The sequence below is a fragment of the Propithecus coquereli genome, unplaced genomic scaffold, assembly GCF_000956105.1.
Source record: "Propithecus coquereli isolate 6110/MARCELLA unplaced genomic scaffold, Pcoq_1.0 Scaffold7, whole genome shotgun sequence".
Classification (NCBI taxonomy): Eukaryota; Metazoa; Chordata; class Mammalia; order Primates; family Indriidae; genus Propithecus; species Propithecus coquereli.
In genome coordinates, this window is record NW_012153062.1 from 13423800 (window position 1) to 13442682 (window position 18883).

Here is an 18883-nt window from a genome sequence, read left to right on the forward strand (position 1 = left end):
TGAGGAGATACTTCACTAAAGAAGACATACAGATTGACAAGCAAGCATATGAAAAGATGCTCAACATCATATGTCATTAGGGAATTGCAAATTGAAATAACAATGAGATACCAGTATGCACCTCTTATTAATAGAATGGCCAAAACACTGAAAATTCCAAATGCTTGTGAGGATGTACAGCAACAGGAACTCTCACTCATTGCTGGTGGGAATGCAAAATGATACAGCCACTTTGGAAGATAGTTAAGTAGTTTCTTACAAAGCTATGCTCTTACCATACAATCTAGCAACTGTAGTCTTTGATATTTAACCAGAGGAATTGAAAACTTATGTCTACACACAAACCTGCAATAGATGTTTATTTCTAATTACCAAAACTTGGAAGGAACCAAGATATCCTTCAGTAGGTGAATAGATAAATACACTGTGATATATCCATTCAATGGATGATTATTTCATGCTAAAACAAAATGAGCTATCAAGTCATGTAAAGACAAAGAAGCAGCTTAAATGCATACTGCTAAGTGAAAGAAGCCAATTTGAAAAGGCTATATACTGTATAATTCCAACTATATGACATTCTGGAAAAGGAAAACTAAGGAGACAGTAAAAAGATCAGTTGTTGCCAGAAGTTAGTGGGGAGAGATGAATAGATGGAGCCTGGAGGATTATAAGGGCAATGTTTTTGTCAGTTTGGGCTGCTGTTATAGAATACTATCAACTGGGGGGCTTAAACAACAGAAATATATTTCTCACAGTCTGGAAGCTAGAGAGTCCAAGATCAAGGTAACAGCAATCCAGGGTCTGAGAAGGGTGCTCTTCCTGGTTTGCAGACAGCCATCCTCACATGGTGGAGAGAGATGATTTCTCTCCTGTCTTTTCTTACGTGGGCACTAATGGCACTCCTGAGGGCTCCACTCTCAAGACCTAATTATCTCTCAAATGCCCCACCTCCAAATATCATTACATTGGGGATTTAGGCTTCAACATATGAATTCTGGGGGACACAAACATTCCTTACACAGCAAGCAGTGAAACTATTCTGTATGATACTATAACGGTAGATACATGTCATTATACATTTGTCAAAACTCACAGGCTGCACAACTACAAGAGTGAACCCTAGTATAAAGTATGGAGTTTGGGAATGATCTGTCAATGTGGGTTGATCAATTATAACAAATGTACTATTCTAGTGTGGGATGTTAATAGTGGGCGAGGTTATGCATGTGTTGGGGCAGGAAATATATAGGAACTCTGTACTTTCTGCTCAATTTTGCTGTAAGCCTAAAATTGTTCTAAAAATAAAGTCTATTTTTTAAAAATTAAAGAATAAAAATTTCATGATATATGCAACACAATCACTCTTTTGTTTACTTATTGTCTGTGATGGCATATTACAGAGTTAAGTAGTTGCAAAGGAGATGGTACAATCCACAAAACCTAAAATATTTACTCTCTGACTCTTTACAGAAAAAAATTTGCCAATTTCTGATGTATAAGATAGCTTCCTGAAACCTGGCTTACTTTATGTAGAAAAATTGAGTTGCGTTCCTATCTCCCACCATATGCAAAGTTGAAGTACAATGGAATTTGATGTGAAGGATAAAACTGAAATGTTAAAGAAAATGCAGAAGAATATTGGTGACTTAAGGGTGGAGAAAGACTTATTTTTAAAAGATCATAAAAGCATAAACTATAAGGATTAATTTTGATTTTACAATTCAAAATTCAGGACAGCCATCCAGGAAAAACACTGTGAACAAAGTTAAGAGATAGATGAAGACTGGAGGAAGATATTTATAATGTTTAAAACTAGCAAGGAATTAATATCTATAATATAATAGAAATACTACTTGCACATGCAAAAAAATTGGATAGGATGTGAAAGTAGGTAAATAAAAGGCATTATTTTCTCTATTTTATTCTGTCCTCCCTCCACATACTCTTCACAATAAATATTATTTTTGTCTGCCTATCCTAAAAATTGTTGCATTCCTACTATTAGCCTGTCTCACATTTTCTAGACTACTTAAAAAAACTTCCCTTTTAACATTGTAAATTAGTGAAACTTTCATGTGAAGGCAACCTGCTAGGGAAATTCAAGACCTCTGGTTTGTAAATTTTAAATGCCATATTATAATACACTATTGAGCAAAAGATTCTTGTGTTATTTGGTTACTGGTTATTACAAATTTGAGTCAGGGTGCAACATTTTTTATACTATGACATATAAAACATAGATGTTTGAAGGGAACAACTCATAGCACAAAACAATGTCCATTACCACCCAGTGAGAAATGAGCTAGGATCTTTATCATAAACAAGTGACTTTTTGAAAGTCAAAAACTTAATGTCTACCATGAGCTAAATTTACTAATTGAGAATGGTTAGATTAGGTGTCTAGAAATCATAGTTCATATCTCTTAGTATGCATGGTATTCAAACTCTTTAGCCATCTGACTCCAATTATTTTCCACTTTCACTCTCCTCCCTTTTTCTCTACCCCCATTCCCACATACTCTTAGTTTAATATTTCTTAGACCCTCGCTGCTTAAAGAGTGGTGCATGGACCAGCAGCATCATCATCTTCTTGTTACAAGTGTGGAACCTCATGTCCCACTAAATCGGTCTACTTTAATAAAATCCCCTAGTGATTCATGTGCATATTAAAGTTTGAGATCCTTGGATCTCCCTTTTACATTGTTCTATAAGAATTTGTTTACTGCTTATTTTTAATTTATTTATTTTGAGATGGGGGTCTTGCTATATTGCCCAGGCTGGAGTGCAGTGGCTATTATTGTGCACTCATTGCACCCTACATCCTCCAACTCCAGGCCTAAAGCGATCATCCTGCCTCTGCCTCCCGAGTATTTATTTTTAAAATGATACTTTTATATCTACTGATAATATATGCATTACCAATTACAGCTATCCAGATACATGTACCTCTTCTTCACTTTGTGAAACTGTTTATAGACTGTTACAGATAGGAAACTGTTTACAGAAACTCCTCCAAACAGAGAAAGCTACAAAAGGGCAGCAACTGTTTACTAATCCTGTCTCTGTTAACGTAGCCATGTGGTTAGAATAAAGGTTTGAGGGACCTGAATAGAAATCTTGGACCTGTTCCCTACTCTGTGGGTAACCTCAAGTAAGTAACTTAAGCCTCTCTAAACCCATTTCCTCATTACAAAAGGGAAAGGATAATATGCAGAATGCTGAACATTCTATAACATATTATATAATATTAATACAAATCAACCTAAGTATCTAGTAGGCCCTCAGGGTTACTTCTGGCCCTTTTGAAGTACAGAGCCTTTGTACACAGTAGATGTACTTAAAAATGCAAATCTTAACTATGAATTTTCTCTTAACTATTTACCGGTAAGCTATTCAGTAGAATTGTCTTGGCTTTAGAAAACACTTATAATGAGAATTTTACTGATACAAATGTATCCTAGTTTACAATCCCCTTCTAAAGAGGCTGTTGCCCTTAGTGGAGGACTAGCATTTTGGAGCTAATAGGTTTGTCTCTTTATGGCAGTATTTCTTTGAATTTAAAAGGCTTTGATAAATTCTTTAGCATAAAAAGTACATAACATTTCTTAAAATATACCTCTAACACTCTCCAGTCAAGCCACAGTCTCCCTTCTTCACCAGAGTCCACATCCTCCCCACAAGAACAAAACTGTAACATTTCTTCTCCTTTTCTTATAAAAAGGAACCTAACTACACCACTGTTCCACCCACCTGCAAGGACTGTGACTACACAGATGAACTCGTCCAAGTCTGTCTGTACCCAGTGACCTCTGATGAAAGGGGCTCAAAGATAAGGCCCTTTTGCCTAATAACCCGTTGGAAGTGACTTTTAAAAAAGGGTCAGTTATGTATGCTTTTATATACATCGTTTTGTCCGACAGCTTTTACCTGGAGACGCATATTAAAATAATTACCTCGCAGAAAATTCGTTGCCCTAGCTAAACCCAGAGAGCTTTTAAACAGTTGCTGATCCAAAGAGCCTGGAACTGAGGACTTTTGCTGCTGCTACCTGGTGAGACTCCTTTTGGAAGAAGCTGTCGGCCATATCCAAATTGCCAAGTCAACATGGCTCAGTCGAACACGGAAATGTCCCCGCGACTCTCATCTCTAAGATTCATGAACGGCGACAGATTGTCTTGTCCCGTTTCCTACACGCGGCTTTCGTGCACCAACAGGGAAGAGCAGCAGCGGCCAGCAGGGCGCTTGGGTTTACCAAGCCAGCTGCTCCGGTAGACCTTCGGCTCTGCGCCCTCCCTCTGCGCCCGCCGCCGCCACGTGGCTACTCCCTCCCAACACAGGAGCCCCCAGAGCTCCCAACGCGAGCGCAGGGCGATTCGTTTTTCTTTTCCTCGCGCGCTCGTCGCACTTTTAACATCTCCGAAACATGACCCTTGCCACTGACTTTCGTGATCGCTCACTTCAGAATAAAGAAAGGCCGGCATGAATGAACCTGTCAGTTCGACGTGAAGTCCTAGAGGAAAAAGACCTTGTCGTTCTCCTCCCAGTGCACACAGTACCCAACACTTCGCTTGGCGCTGTTTCCCGAACCCCTCAAACAGAAATGACTAAAGAAATGGACAAATGAAAGGATGTAGAAAGAAAGAATGATGTAGAAAGGAAAGAATGCCTGGAAGAGTGAAGGAAAGGCTGGAGAAATCAGGAGAGGAGTGAAGAACAGCAGGAGCCGCGGAGGGCAGGGAGCGCCAGGTCTGGCCGCCCGGGGGCGCTGTGCAGCGTGCGTGGGCCGCCTGGCCGCAGCGCTCCACCGCCGGCTTCCCTTCTTAAGGCGCTTCTCCCCCAGACCGGCCTCCAGGCGGACAGTCCGGAGCCGGAGCCGGCTGGGCGGCAGCGGGGGGCACCTGCGACAAAAGCGCAGCAGCCGCGGCCCGGCGCCCGGGGCCCAGACAGGTGTGGCAGTCCCATCTTCGGCGTCCTTCTCCTGCCGCTCCAGGCTGCGCCGTGCCTCGCGGCGTGGAGACCCTCGACCTGCTGGTGTGGAACCGCGCCTCAGGCTTGTCCTGGAGGCCCCGCTACAGGTCAGTGCTCCCGGGCGCCCCGTGGCTCGCCCCTTCCCTCCCCTCCATTCCACCGTCCCAGCCCAGGGGCCCCACCGCCCCCCGTCCCGGGACTGCTTCCTCCTCGGCCACCCTCGCGCTCCACCTTGGCTCCATCTGCCGCCACTGCGCCCCCGCTGGTCTCCTGGGGCTGGAGAGGCGGGCTCGCTGACACGTGGGCAAAGTCCCCGGGGCCAGCAAGTTGAGCAGCACCCTCCCAGGTGGGAGGCGGGCCGGGGCGGGGCGGGAACGCCTGGCCACGCGCCGCATCCTGCCCGGCGCGCACAGAGCCGCCTTTCAGCCCCGGGCTGGGCCCGCCGCCGACCCGCCGCGCCTGCTCTCGGCCGGGATCTGCGCGCACCGGGCGGCCGGCAGAAGGGTAAGAGAACGGGACCCCACCTTGAAGGGCTCCAGCTTCAGGGGACGCGTTCCGGCGAGGCTGAAATGAGTGTGCGGTGAATGGTTTTTCCTGCTCCGAATCCCGAGAGCCGTGGACAGTTTGAAGGAGGAGGCATGGCTCGGCAGCCTTACCGTTTTCCTCAGGCAAGGAGCCCAGAGAGAGGATCAGGTGTTTTCAGGTTAACTGTCAGGTGAGGCGTCTGGGCTGCATCTTTCGGGATTCCAGACTCTGGAGAAATCCTCATAAAGTCGATGGCTTTACTGTTCTAGACTAGAGTTTTCTTGCTGTCTTAGGATTTCTTGTATTAACTGCTTGCAGTTAAATAAGTCTGGGCTTTGCCTTCCGGAACAAACAGGCCTTTTACTCAGGTGGGAGGGTTATGGTGTGGTTAACCCCAGTTCCTCTGCCTTTATGAAAGGGCGCATAGTGCAGCCGGGTGGCGCTGCCAAGGGGCCCGTCCTGCGTGGTCAAAGCTCCAGCTACCCAGAGCACAGTTGGGCCGAGGTGGGGAGTACGAACAGGCCATGGCTTCCCCCTTCTCTACTCTCAAAGCAAATATAGTGGTGGGCTGTTAAACTGTCTTAAAATAGTATTAAGACCTTGCTTTCCCTGCATGGTGCTCTCAATAGTATACATGAACTTAAAGCTAGCAAGGAGAGCCAGAATTCAAGAGGAGAATTTACCTAATTTTTGGTGGCTGCCCAGATTAAGTATTTAATTGCCTGCAAGTGGGAATATATTTTTTAGACTTGGAAAATTTTTGAATTAGAAAACGTAACTTTCTTGCAAGCTCCCATTGTCAAAGGACACAGACTTGGGGGTGCACACAAATAGTTTTGAAGGTGTTCAGATTTGAAATACATATATATTTACACATATGTCTGGTTGTACAGTACTGGTGGGAAACTGAAGGTTGTGTGTCATTGTCAACTGAGAATGGAAGAAAGGGTTATTAAGAGAGAGATGGGAAAAGTTGTCCGTGGATGTCAGGAGGCAGATTCTGATATTTTATGGGTAAGGAACCAACTTCATAGTTCTCCCCAGAGGTTGAATGTGGACTTCACACTGAGGAACTGCTCACCGCCTCTGTGATGTGCTAACCAAAACAGCACAAGTTTTGGGAAACTCGATAACTTCTTCCTATTGAGTCAGAGTCTCTTGAGATTTAGCTTATCTTCCTGTTCATACCTGAAGAGGAGTCAAATTCTCCTTGACGGGAACTTTCCACAGACACACCCTGGTCCTTTAGCAAACCTCCCATAAACCAGGTTCTGTGGCCAGGACCCTTTAAAAACAGGCACATTTTCCCTGCTTTCCTTGACTACTCCCATATAGAGACCATAAAAATAATGCCAATTTTATTTAATTGCCTGTCCAAAAAAAACCCAAAAAACGGGAAATGCTGATAAAGTGTTTGAGGTAGTCACATTCTTTTCTCCCAAGGAGGAGCATATCAAAAGTTGTTTTTAGGAATAACATAAAAAATATAAAATACCCTAGTGTAGCAAGTAAGAAGAGTAGGGAGATAAATTTTGATCAGAGTAGCAGAGAACACAGAACTGAAAGTCAGAAATGATCATATTCATAAACTGATCGTTTTGGTTAGGTTTCTGTTGGTGAAGTGAAACCCAGAATAAGACAGTTCTTAAAACTTAGTGGAAAAAGAGGTAGCTTCTTGTGGCTACAGTTTTCAAAGTAAAAATAATGGCTAAAGAAAATTCTTTTGGCTTTAAAAGTGGACTCTCTCCTGAAGATGAGCTGTTCTCTTTAGCCAAGGCCTAAGTATTAAGTTCCATGTGTCAGTTCTAAAGAAATAAACCAGTCTTTAGTGAGCTCTTGCATCACATGTTAAGGGGTTCACAGAAAAATTATAGGTATACCTTGTTTTATTGTACTTCACTCTATTTCACTTCACAGATACTGGTTTTTTACAAACTGAAGGTTTGTGGCAACCCTGCATCAAATAAGCCTATCAGCACCATTTTTCCAACAGCATGTACTCACTTTGTGTCTCTGTGTCACACATTGGTTAATTCTTGTGATAGTCTAAACTTCATTATATCTGTTATGGTGATGTGATCAGTGATCTTTGATGTTAGCTATCGTAATTGTTTTTGGGTGCCATGAACCTCGCCCATATAAGATGGTGAACTTAATAAATGTGATGTGTATTCTGACTACTCCACCCATCAGCCATTCCCCTGTCTCTCTTACTCTCCTTGGGCCTCCCTATTCCCTGAGACCAACAATATTGAAATTAGGCTGGTTAATAACCCTACAGTGGCTTCTGATGGTTCAAGTGAAAGGAAGAGTCACACATCTCTCACTTTAAATCAAAAGCTAGAAATTAAGCTTAGTGAGGAGGGCATGTCAAAAGCTGAGACAGGCCAAAAGGTAGGCCTCTTGTGCCAAACAGTTAGCCAAGATGTGAATGCAAAGGAAGGGGGAAAGTTTGAGTGATCTGGGTAGAAGATCAAACCAGCCATAACATTCCTTCCAGCCAAAGCCTAATCCAGAGCAAGGCCCTAACTCTCTGCAATTTTGTGAAAGCTGAAAGAGGTGAGGAAGCTGCAGAAGAAGAGTTTGAAGCTAGCAAAGGTTGGTTCATGAAATTAAAGAAGTCCTCTCTGTAACATAAAAGTGCAAGGTGAAGCAGCAAGTATTGATGTGAAAGCTGTAGCAGGTGATCCAGAAGATCTACCTGAGATAACTGATGAAGGTGGCTACACTAAACAACAGATCTTCAATGTAGACAAAACAGCCTTTTGTTGGAAGAAAATGCTATCTGGAAGTTTCATAGCCAGAGAGGAGAAATCAATGCCTGGCTTCAGAGGACAGGCTGACTCTCTTGTTAGGGATTAATGCAGCTTGTGATTTAAGTTGCAACCAACGCTTATTCATGGCCCAGATAGTTGATTCCTCACTGTTTTCAAAAGGAGTGTGGTTTGTTCAGAACAAGCACTTAAAAAATTTGCAGCCCTAGTTCTGCTTTCCTGGTGGCGTGAGGTAGCCAAATGGTGATCACAGATGATTTTATAGGAACTTGGTGGCATGGTTGTTTTTAGGGAAATTCCTGCAAGTTTAGCATGTTCATCTTTTAGGGGTGGTATGAAAACAGAAAATGGAAAATGAAAAGCCCCTGTGGCCTTCCTTCAGGGTGCTTCTTAGGATCAAAATGACCACATCATTTATGTTCGGAGAGCTGTGCTGAGAAGGTAACCAAAGTTTTCTTCTTGGCCTCCCCCCGCCCCAACTTCCATTAACTGTGGTCTGACTACCCCAGAGCCTCATCTGACTGGACTTTTTTTTTCTTTCTCTAGTCTCTTGTGAGACTAATTGATAATGAGAAAATTACTTCATAGTAGGAATTGGAGTGAGTGAAAAAATTATGTGGAAGTAGTTAATATTGGTCCAAAGTTTCTATCTGCTGAACTGCCCCCTGACATTCATCCTGGGCCCAACTTGGTTGTTATGGCAGAAACATTGACTGATAGTCTCTGTACTTACCTCCTCCACCCCACCCATCACACACAAACTAAGGGCACTGATTATCTGATACATATTAGACTCTTTCTTTTTGAAATAGCTTATTTAACTCATAATGATGAATCAAGGATGCACACATGTTCATCACCCAAAGTGAAGAAAATGTGGAAAACTTGAAGAAAATTAAGGTTACCTATAGTACTGTGTCACAGAGATTAACAAAATGAAGTGAGTGTCTCTGTGTGGGTATGTGTGTTTTGGCAGGTTTATGCACTTCTATAGTTTTAAAAATATCTACATACATATATAAATGCTGACACTTTTTGAAAAGTAGGATCTCAATACATCTATTTTGTACCTTAAAAAAAATTTACCAGTATGTTATGGACATCTTAAAGTCAGGACAAAGTTACAAATAGAGCTGCAATTAACATTTTTGTAACTATCTTTCTGACTGGCTATTATTTTTAAATTTGTAGTATAAACCTGTAGAAGTTTGATTCTTGGATCACAGATACTCTTATAGGTACTGACCAAGTGTTCTTCAAAGTTTACATTTCCTATAATACTTGCTAAATAAAAATTAAGATAGACTTTTACCAATCTGATTATTGGTGAATTTTTGTTGTTAAATGTTCACTGGCTTGTTCAGATCCTTATTATATTGGATTATCTTTTTCTTATTAGTCGTGTGGAGCTCTCTGCAGGTAACAGTTAACTTTTGCCTGTTTAAATATGTTGCAGATATTTCTTCAAATTTTTTAACTTTTCGAAGTCTTAAATTTTTGTGTTAAGATCTGTCAGTTATTTTCGTGTCTTCTGAATTTCGTTGTACTTAAAAGGCATGTTAAATTATTTAAAAAATTCCGTATCTTATACTGCCATCAATTTTATTCTTTTAATATGTCTAAATTTTATTTTTGCATTTGGTTTGAGGGAGGACTCTAACTTTCTTTCTCCCAAACAGATAGCAAATTATGATAATAACAACCCATTGAATAGTTCATTCTTTGGAAAGACTTTGGGAATAATGAATAAAACAAAATAGGGTTTCTTTCAGCAAACGAGGCAACTAAATTACCTAAAACCTTCTAATGTATTTTGGCTAAGCAAGACTTTTCAATATGTTTTTAATTCAGTTTTTCATATCAATATTTTATACTTTCTATTATCATTATATTATTAATATTGTTGTTATTATTTTCTCTTAAGAGGTACTAACCAAGGCAAAGTTCATGTAGTCAGGGTTGTTGTCTCATTTGTTGACTCCACAGTGCTTAAATAGGTCTACATAAACTAAACCATAAGTGGTGGGAATATACTGAAAGCCAGTGGGGTGCCATCAGCTCCCTACTTTGGGGAACTTGCCCCGTTCCCCCAGGATGCCCCACATACCTAAGAGCATCTGACGCTCTTACCAAGGGAGGGCAGCTTAGGTGTGATGGATAATAATCTGTGTATTAAATTTGGGGAAATCTTAATTTCTCTCTTTTCTAGGTTGATGCATTTAGAAGCCCTAACCCTTTCTTCTCACATACTGGTGAATGGTCTTGCGTACCGGCATGTCAAAGGACTCCACTTTGGTACTGCAGTAGGGGAAAAAGACAAGTTCTGTCCTCTTGTCAAGTAGGGTAAGGACCACGCAAGCCAAAGGCAATAGCAGTCTGGGTTGTTAGTGTATTTGCTGACAAAGTATCCTCACTGAAACTGGTGTGTGCATTTTTCTAGGGCAAAGATCAAGAGCCTTTGTCCTGTTCTCACAGGGATTTATGACCCCAATACGGTTAAGAATCACTGGTAGCTTGTTTTGTTTTTTTTCAAAACTTCAGGCTTCCATAGCCTCTTTTAGTCATTGGTTTGATAAGGCTGAAATTGCCCTTAGTCATATGATAGCCTCAAACTGAGCCAGCATCACGCAGTCCTGGTTATCTGGGAAAAGAGTAGGTTTTCCTAATTACTGACAGTAGCTTTGATGTTCTTCCCTCCTGGTTTCTCACATAGTGCCAGTCTCAGGCTCCTTTTCTGTGTCCTGTGTTCTTTTCCGTTCCACTGTCTCTAGCTTCTGTTTAGCCCACTGTATGGGTAACTTTTCATTCTATTCTAGATCTTGTTTTTATGCCTTCAAAAACTATGCTTTTTTTCCTTTTGATATTTTGGTCTTACTGATGCTATTTATTAAGCTTATAAAAACCAAGATCATGCATTTCCTATAGTTTAGTGAAACATAAACAGTTCATAAGAGTCATGATTGCTCTTATTTATTTCATGCAATTTCAATTGCATGATTGCCCTACAGTTGATGGGTTCGTGTAATTTCGAAGATCTTTGTTTTCTGTTCCTTAACTAGGTTTATGGTGCAGTTAGTTTCACTTCCCCTGATTTGTGTTATCACAAGTCTCTGTGCTTTTCTTAACTGTTGGTGAGCTTCATCATTTGCGATGGAAGTTGTAGTATTTGCTGTTTGTTGACCTAATTCTTGCCTATGAAGTCCTGATTGCAGCTTTCAAGTCTCCTGTACCAAACACCCAGCCTAGTGCTCAGCATCAGAAGGTGTTGACTAAGTGTGTGTCACATGAAGGAATGTTTTAGTCCTATGATAGTGTCCTGTCTCTTTTGTTTTTTTGTTTGTTTTCTGTCTTTTCACTTTGCACCATTTTTTTCGCCATTTTATTTTGTTACAGCAATAAGATGCCTAGTGTTTTGTGTGTGTTTGTGTGTGTGTGTGTGTGTGTGTGTGTGTGTGTGTCTGTTTGATACCCTTTCTCTACCAGGGCAAACCTACAAACTGGGAAGAGGGGGGCAAGAAAGAGCACTTAGAAAAGTAAAATTTAGAAAGCTTATACATTTACCATTTTCCTCAAAATATCAGAATTTTTGAACCAAGATATTATCTTTTCCTCACAAATTTAGATGTTACTTTTAAACTTAAGTTAGACTTATTTAAAAAACACCCCATCATGTACATGTATTATTCATATCCTTTTTTTTTATATTTCTATCATTCTGTCATCAGTCAACCACATTTGACTAGTACTATCCTATATTTCCCCAACTGGCTCATATACTCTCGAGGGAAACATTTATCATGCTAATTGTTTTCCATTTTCCTTATCTTTCATATTGCTAAAAGTATTGCAACTGCTCTGTAAATACCCACGTGAAACAATTCTGGAAAGATACAGTAGCATAAATAATGTAACACAATGAGCAATCCTGGTATTTATTATTTGCTACTTTTGACCTTTTTCTTTTCTTTGCCTGAGACTTCTTAATAAAGTTTCTTAGGGCAACGTTAACAACGGTTATCATTTCTTGACCACTTAGTGGCCATGTCACTAGTCAAAAGAACCAGTAGCCAGAAGAGTTATTTGAAGCCTCTTGAAGCACTTGGGCTGTCTCAGGCACTCTTTCTCTTTCCAGGGCTATAGATGCATACTTCAACGATAGCTTTTTAACACGTTTTGTCATGCTTTTATCTATTCATATCTCTCCCTTCCCCTGGACTAAGCTCTTGGAAAGCAGAAAAATGTCTCCAACGGAGCTTGATTCCCAAGGTGTTCTCTAAGTATTTGCCCGAATGCCCTGTGTTTTGCACACTGTTTTGGAGAAAACAACCTCTTCTTCCTTCAGTTTAGTATTTCTCACACTGAGGCTGTGTGTGTGTGTGTGTGTGTGTGTGTGTGTGTGTGTGTAGGTAGATCAGTCGGTCCCATGACCTTATTCTTAGGGGTCTAAGAATTCAATACATACCTTTTCATATGCTCTTTTCATTTTGTTAAGTGAAAAGCTATTGTGAATCATCAGGAGGAATACTTTAGCAATACCGATCTGCTGAAGTGATGGTGGTTAACTCTAAATTCAGCAGTGCTGAAACATGCCCAGAGGGCTTCTTCTGGGCATGTTCTCAGAGGTCTGAGAGTTCATGTTTGGGGGTATTGCTCTCAGGCATGGTTAAGATGCCATCTTCTTGGAAATGCCTACCTAGCACACCCAGTCAGGTGCCCACGTAGCACTTACCACAGTGTGTATGATATGGGCTTTCCCCCCAGCTCTTTGAACCCCTCTGCCCAGAGTTGGAACTCTGCTTCCATAATAATTTTTACACATAACTTACAAGCATTCACTGAGCTATTTGATAAGAGGTATTGACAAGGCTGTCTTTCCTAATGGACGCTGAGGACGTGAAGTCCAGGGAACCTTGTCAGCTTTGTGTCTTAAGCACCCAGCACAAGGCTTGCTCAGGACAGTAAGTGCTCATTAAGTTGGTCAGATAGAATTAAAAGACTCAGGACAAACGCATTTTTAAAGTCTTCACTTTCTTTTGAAATGAGAGTCATTGTAGTAATTGATTTTTCATTTCTAAAAGTTTTTTTTTGTTTTTTCAGAGTTTTTCATATAGATATTTTTACTGTGTTGTTTTTAAAGGTGGTAAATGTGAGGGGGAAAAAACCCCACAAAGTATGCTTTTCCTCTGGTCTCACACCATGACAACAATTAACACAGAAGACCTCTGTGACCAAATGTGTGGGGATTTCTCCCCACCAACAAACAATCAGTTCTGCGGCGGAGACCACCTGAGTGTCCTCTAATTCAGTTCTATTCTGACACTGTCTACCTGGAGATAGTGTCAGATCCCACAGATTAAGGGCTGAGTCCCCAAGACTGTCCCCCTTCGGATACCAGCCACAAGTCCTGGCCTCTGGAACTTTTGCCTGACTGGTTCTCAAGACCCTCTCCTTGGGTTCAATTAATTTACTAGAGAAGCTCATAAAACTCAGGGAGACATGTTTACCAGTTTATTATAAAGGATATTACAAAGGATATAGATGAAGAGATACATAGGGTGAGGTATGGGGGAAGGGGCACAGAGCTTCCATCCCTTCCCTGGACCAGCTGTCTGGAAGCTCTCTGAACCCTGTCCTCGGGCATTTTATGGAAACTTCACTGGATAGGCATGATTGACAACCATGCAGAAATGAGATTGGACAAAAGGGTATGATCTAATAGCCTGCGGAAACCCAGCGAGGCCTGTCTGTTCAGTTCTTTCTGGCCTATCTGTGCAGCATTCCTTCCTCCAGGGTATGGAGCAGGACTCACAATTGAGGGGTCTTACGACGTACAATCAGACAAGGTAGGTGGGAGAATCCTTCATGGCCGGCTCCAAGACAGAAAGGCAGGGAAGAGTCCTGTCCTAGAGAGAAAAAGGAGCAGGTGAAAGAAGGGCAGGAGAAGGTCAGAGAGAGAAATTCCGTGTTCAGAGGCCTTCTCCTGAAGCCTAAAGTGCCCCAGGGTTATAACAAGGGTTTATGGGAGTTATGAGCCAAGAACCATGGATGAAAACCACTATGTGTATGTAGCATAATATCATAGATGGTGAGCATGGTTATTTTCTGATGTGTCTAATTCCAATATACTTAGTCCTTTTCTGTTGTCTGTGTCTAAATAGTCTGTTTCATGTTACTTGGTTTCCTCATGGGTTTAGTTATATTTAACTCCCCGCTGGTCACTGTGATTTACAAGTTATTTGTTAGAGTGTCCCAAATCCTAGGATGAACCTCTGGAGAGGTCTGTGTGTATTCTGGGATTCGAAGGGCAATTCTAGTCTGGGACCCCATACCCATGCAAGCTGACAGTTTGAAGTTCCCTGGCGCGCCCAGGCGTAAGGCTCAAAGGTTTGAGCCTCGTTTGATAATGGCCTGGTTAATGGCCACTATTTCTGAGGATGGGTCTATTTTTTAATTTCCTTTTTCTTTTCTTTGATTTGGAACCACTCTAGCCTTCTCTGTGGTCCTATAAGTTTGGGGACGGGCAGTTTTGATGCTGTTTATTTTCCTGAGAGGGCAGCCCTCTGTGGCACCCATCTAGATGTGAGGAGGGTCTCCTGTCAGCTCTTGGGTAGACCTTTGGCCTTGAGTCCTGGCTCTCTTATCCTGCTTTTCTGAGGTTACAGAACCAAAGCTTAAATGTGTTGTCAAGGACAATTGGCTCTTTCTTCCCTAAGTATCCCCAAAGATTGGCCCAGGAGAGCCTATTCTCTTTTAACTTTTCAATCTTTTAAAGGTACTTCCCGCCCCCATCCCCCTCAAGAAGTATGTATTGTATCCAGGATTTTCCCTTTCCTTTCCCCTCTCCCCCTTTCCTTCTCTCCCTTCTTTTTTTTTTTTTTTTGAGACAGAGTCTCACTCTGTTGCCCTGGCTAGAGTGAGTGCCGTGGCATCATCCTAGCTCACAGCAACCTCAAACTCCTGGGCTCAAGCGATCCTACTGCCTCAGCCTCCCGAGTAGCTGGGACTATAGGCATGCGCCACCATGCCTGGCTAATTTTTTCTATATATTTCTAGTTGTCCAATTAATTTCTTTCTAATTTTTAGTAGAGATGGGGTCTTGCTCTTGCTCAGGCTGGTTTCGAACTCCTGAGCTCAAACAATCCTTCTGCCTCGGCCTCCCAGAGAGCTAGGATTACAGGCGTGAGCCACCGCGCCCGGCCACCTTCCTCCCTCCTTTATTCCTCCCTTTCTCTTTCCTTTCTTTCCTCCTGCTCTCCTTCCTTTCTTGCAGGATAGTTCTTAATAACCTAGCCCACTACTCCTGGAAATAAGAGATCTACAAATCAATTTGGAAATAGTAAATTATTAACAACTGAGTATAAGCTTTAAAATGTTCATTGCCTTTTGGGCTTTGTGTTAGTCCATTTTGTGTTGTTACAAAGGAACACCTGAGACTGGGTAACGTATCAAGAAAAGAGGTTATTTGGCTCACGGTTCTGCAGACTATACAAGCATGGTGCCAGCATCTGCTCCTGGTGAGGGCTTCAGGGAGCTTCCAATCAAGGTGAAAGGTGAAGGGGGGAAGCAGGCATGTCACATGGTGAGAGAGGGAGCATGAGAGAGCCTGCGCTCTTTAAACAACCAGTTCTTCCATGAACTAGTAAAGTTGACAACTCACTAATTACCACAGGGAGGGAACGAAGCCATTGATGAGGAATCCGCCCTCATGACCCAAACACCTCCCACCAGGCCCCATCTCCAACATTGGGGATCAAATTTCAACATGAGATTTGAAGGGGACATGTATCTAAACTATCTCAGACTTCTTTTAAATTTGTTATCAAGGTAGATAACATAGATCACAAGTCAGTCTAAAAATATGTCACTTAGATGTTTTCAGTAAAAAAAACCCTAAAAGTGACCCCCAATTATAAAAAACTTCCCAAGAAATTGAGTAACTTGAATGATTAACCTAACTTAATACAATTTACTCATTAAACTTACTATCAAGACACTCCCTAAAACAAGAAATCTAACTGAAACTGGCTTAATCCCCAAAGGGTATTTATTGGCTCAGATTGAAAGTCTTGAAATAGATAGCTTCAGCAACAACTAGATCCAGGAACTCAAATATTGTCATTAGGCTTAGTGTCTGTATTTGTCTGATCTTCTGTGTTAGCTCCAGTCTCTGGCAAGCTCTCCTGTGATGGCAAGATGCATCTTAGGAACTCCAGACTCAGTCTACTCGGTCTACATATCAAACTTCGTTGATTATGTATCCAACAGTGAAACTTGAGCATAATATTCCCGATGTGTGTATATTTCTTTATCAATGACATGCTACTATATACTACTCTTGTATGTGTTATATAATGTTACATTGTTATATATGTTCTCATAGTTATATTATCTACTTACATATTATTCTATGTTATATTCATTACTAGAAGAATTCAATTTTTTAGTTTTTTTGTTTTTAAGTTCTTTTTTTTTTTTTTTTGAGACAGGGTCTCACTCTGTTGCCCTGGCCAGAGTGCCGTGGCGTCATCCTAGCTCACAGCAACCTCAAACTCCTGGGCTCAAGCGATCCTACTGCCTCAGCCTCCCGAGTAGCTGGGACTACAGGCATGCACCACCATGCCCGGCTAATTTTTTCTATATATTTTTAGCTGTTCAATTAATTTCTTTCTATTTTTAGTAGAGACGGAGTCTCGCTCTTGCTCAGGCTGGTCTTGAACTCCTGAGCTCAAAGGATCCGCCCGCCTCGGCCTCCCAGAGTGCTAGGATTACAGGCATGAGCCACCGCGCCCGGCCCTAAGTTCTTTTTTTAATTTTAAAATATTAAGAGGGTACAAATGTTTTTGTTACATGGATAGCTTTTTTAATTATTAAGTCAGGGCTATTAGTATACCCATCACCCAACTAGTGTTCATAGTACCTGTTAGATGGGCAGTTTTTTAGTTTTTAAGATAAAGAATAAAATAGAAGTACTAATATATGTTATACTCCCAGTGGATTGTTTTGCACACCCCACTTTGGGACTATTCAGTGGAAAGGCTACATTTCTCCATACAATTAAAATAACAGTCCTGGGACCACATCTTATTGATTCTTTTTGGTCTAGCTTAAGTTGTGTGCCCATTCCTGGGTCCAGAGTCCTTGAAATAGTAAAAGCAAAATTTTACTAACATTAGTGACAAATACCTGATTAGGTGTAAATAGAGTTGCTCTTTGAACTTTTTAAAGCTATTTGTATTCTGGAACCTTATAATCACTCATATTTTTTCCAAAAAAGGGGGACATAATCCTTCTCTCAGTCCAGAGTTACAGAACAAAGATTGTCTACTTCCGTAACAATCTAATTTCATTAGTCTATACTAAATTTCTGTAATTTCATACTTAGAGTATCATGAAAGTATCCAATCTGGTTTTTGTTCATATATACACATGCAACTCACACAGCTTACTTAAGCACAACGTACACATACTCGACACAAACATAAGCATACACACTTTCTTGAAATACTTCAGCTACAGATGAATGCTTTATGTTAAGATGCAGGAATGGATGAGTCTTGCAAGTAAATTGTATTTTTATAATCCTCAATAATGGCCATTTTGAACAAGAATGGTGGCTACATGGAAAGACAAGTGATAGAGGGTACAGAATAATCTTCAGGCTTCTAAAGAGAAAAGGAGTTCACTGATTGGAGAGAGAGTTTTGTTAGTATGAATAGCTAAAGCATGTGAACGGAAGGTATTTTTCAGGAGCTTTCTGAGGAACAGGTTGTTCTGGGTATTTAAAAATTGATCTTCTGTGGCAGAAATGCAATGGCGCATCTTGATTCTGAGGTGAAAGAAGAATGTCTGAGGGAAGACCTGAAGTTTTACTTCATGAACCCTTGTGAAAAATACCGAGCCAGACACCAGATTCCATGGAAACTGGGTTTGCAGATTTTGAAGATAGTCATGGTCACTGCACAGGTAATTTATATTACCATCTCATTCAGTTTTTCCCTTATTCCAAGATGAAACTGTTTTCGTGTATTCTGTTTTTGTCTGTTTTGTTGTTGTTGTTTGAGACAGAGTCTCATTGTGTTGCCCAGTTTAGAGTTCCGTGGCATCAGCCTGCCTCACTGCAACCTCAAACTCCTGAGCTCAAGCGATCCTCCTGCTTCAGTCTCCCAAGTAGCTGGAACTATAGGCACAGGCTACCATGCCTGGCTGATTTTTCTGTTTTTAGTAGAGATGGGATCTTGTTCTTACTCAGGCTGGTCTGGAACTCCTGAACTCAAGCAATCTTCCTACCTCGGCCTCCCAGAGTGCTAGGATTACAGGCCTGAGCCACCGAACCTGGGCTGTTTTCATGTATTCTGTAGTTTTGTTCTGAAAAGTCCACACTCAAGTTGATAAAACTATAAAATTATTTTGACTCTAAAGGGCAGATGATAGGTTGAAGTTCAATTCAGAAGATGACCTTGTTTTATAAGATATGAGGTCATCTCTCTATAGGCTTTGTAAACACTAGATAAATGTAGACCTGTATTGAGGGGAGTTTCTGTACCTGAGTGAGGCACATAGGCTGGCCAAGACTGTAAATCCAAAGTGATTTGTATTCTTGTCATGTCTCATCT

At 41.3% G+C, this 18883-nt stretch overlaps 1 protein-coding gene across 2 annotated transcripts in view; it reads left to right on the forward strand.

Annotated features, from left to right (window-relative positions):
* The first annotated feature begins 5379 nt into the window (after positions 1-5379).
* Positions 5380-18883, forward strand: part of MCOLN2 (mucolipin 2) — a 49739-nt gene continuing 36235 nt past the window's right edge. Inside the window, exons 1-2 of one of the 2 annotated variants that reach the window (XM_012661074.1) lie at positions 5380-5686; positions 18074-18233. In XM_012661074.1, coding sequence (XP_012516528.1) covers positions 5556-5686; positions 18074-18233 — 291 coding nt within the window. In that variant the 5' untranslated portion in view covers positions 5380-5555. The remainder of the gene's footprint in view (positions 5687-18073; positions 18234-18883) is intronic. The other variant, XM_012661073.1, reaches the window with a different exon arrangement.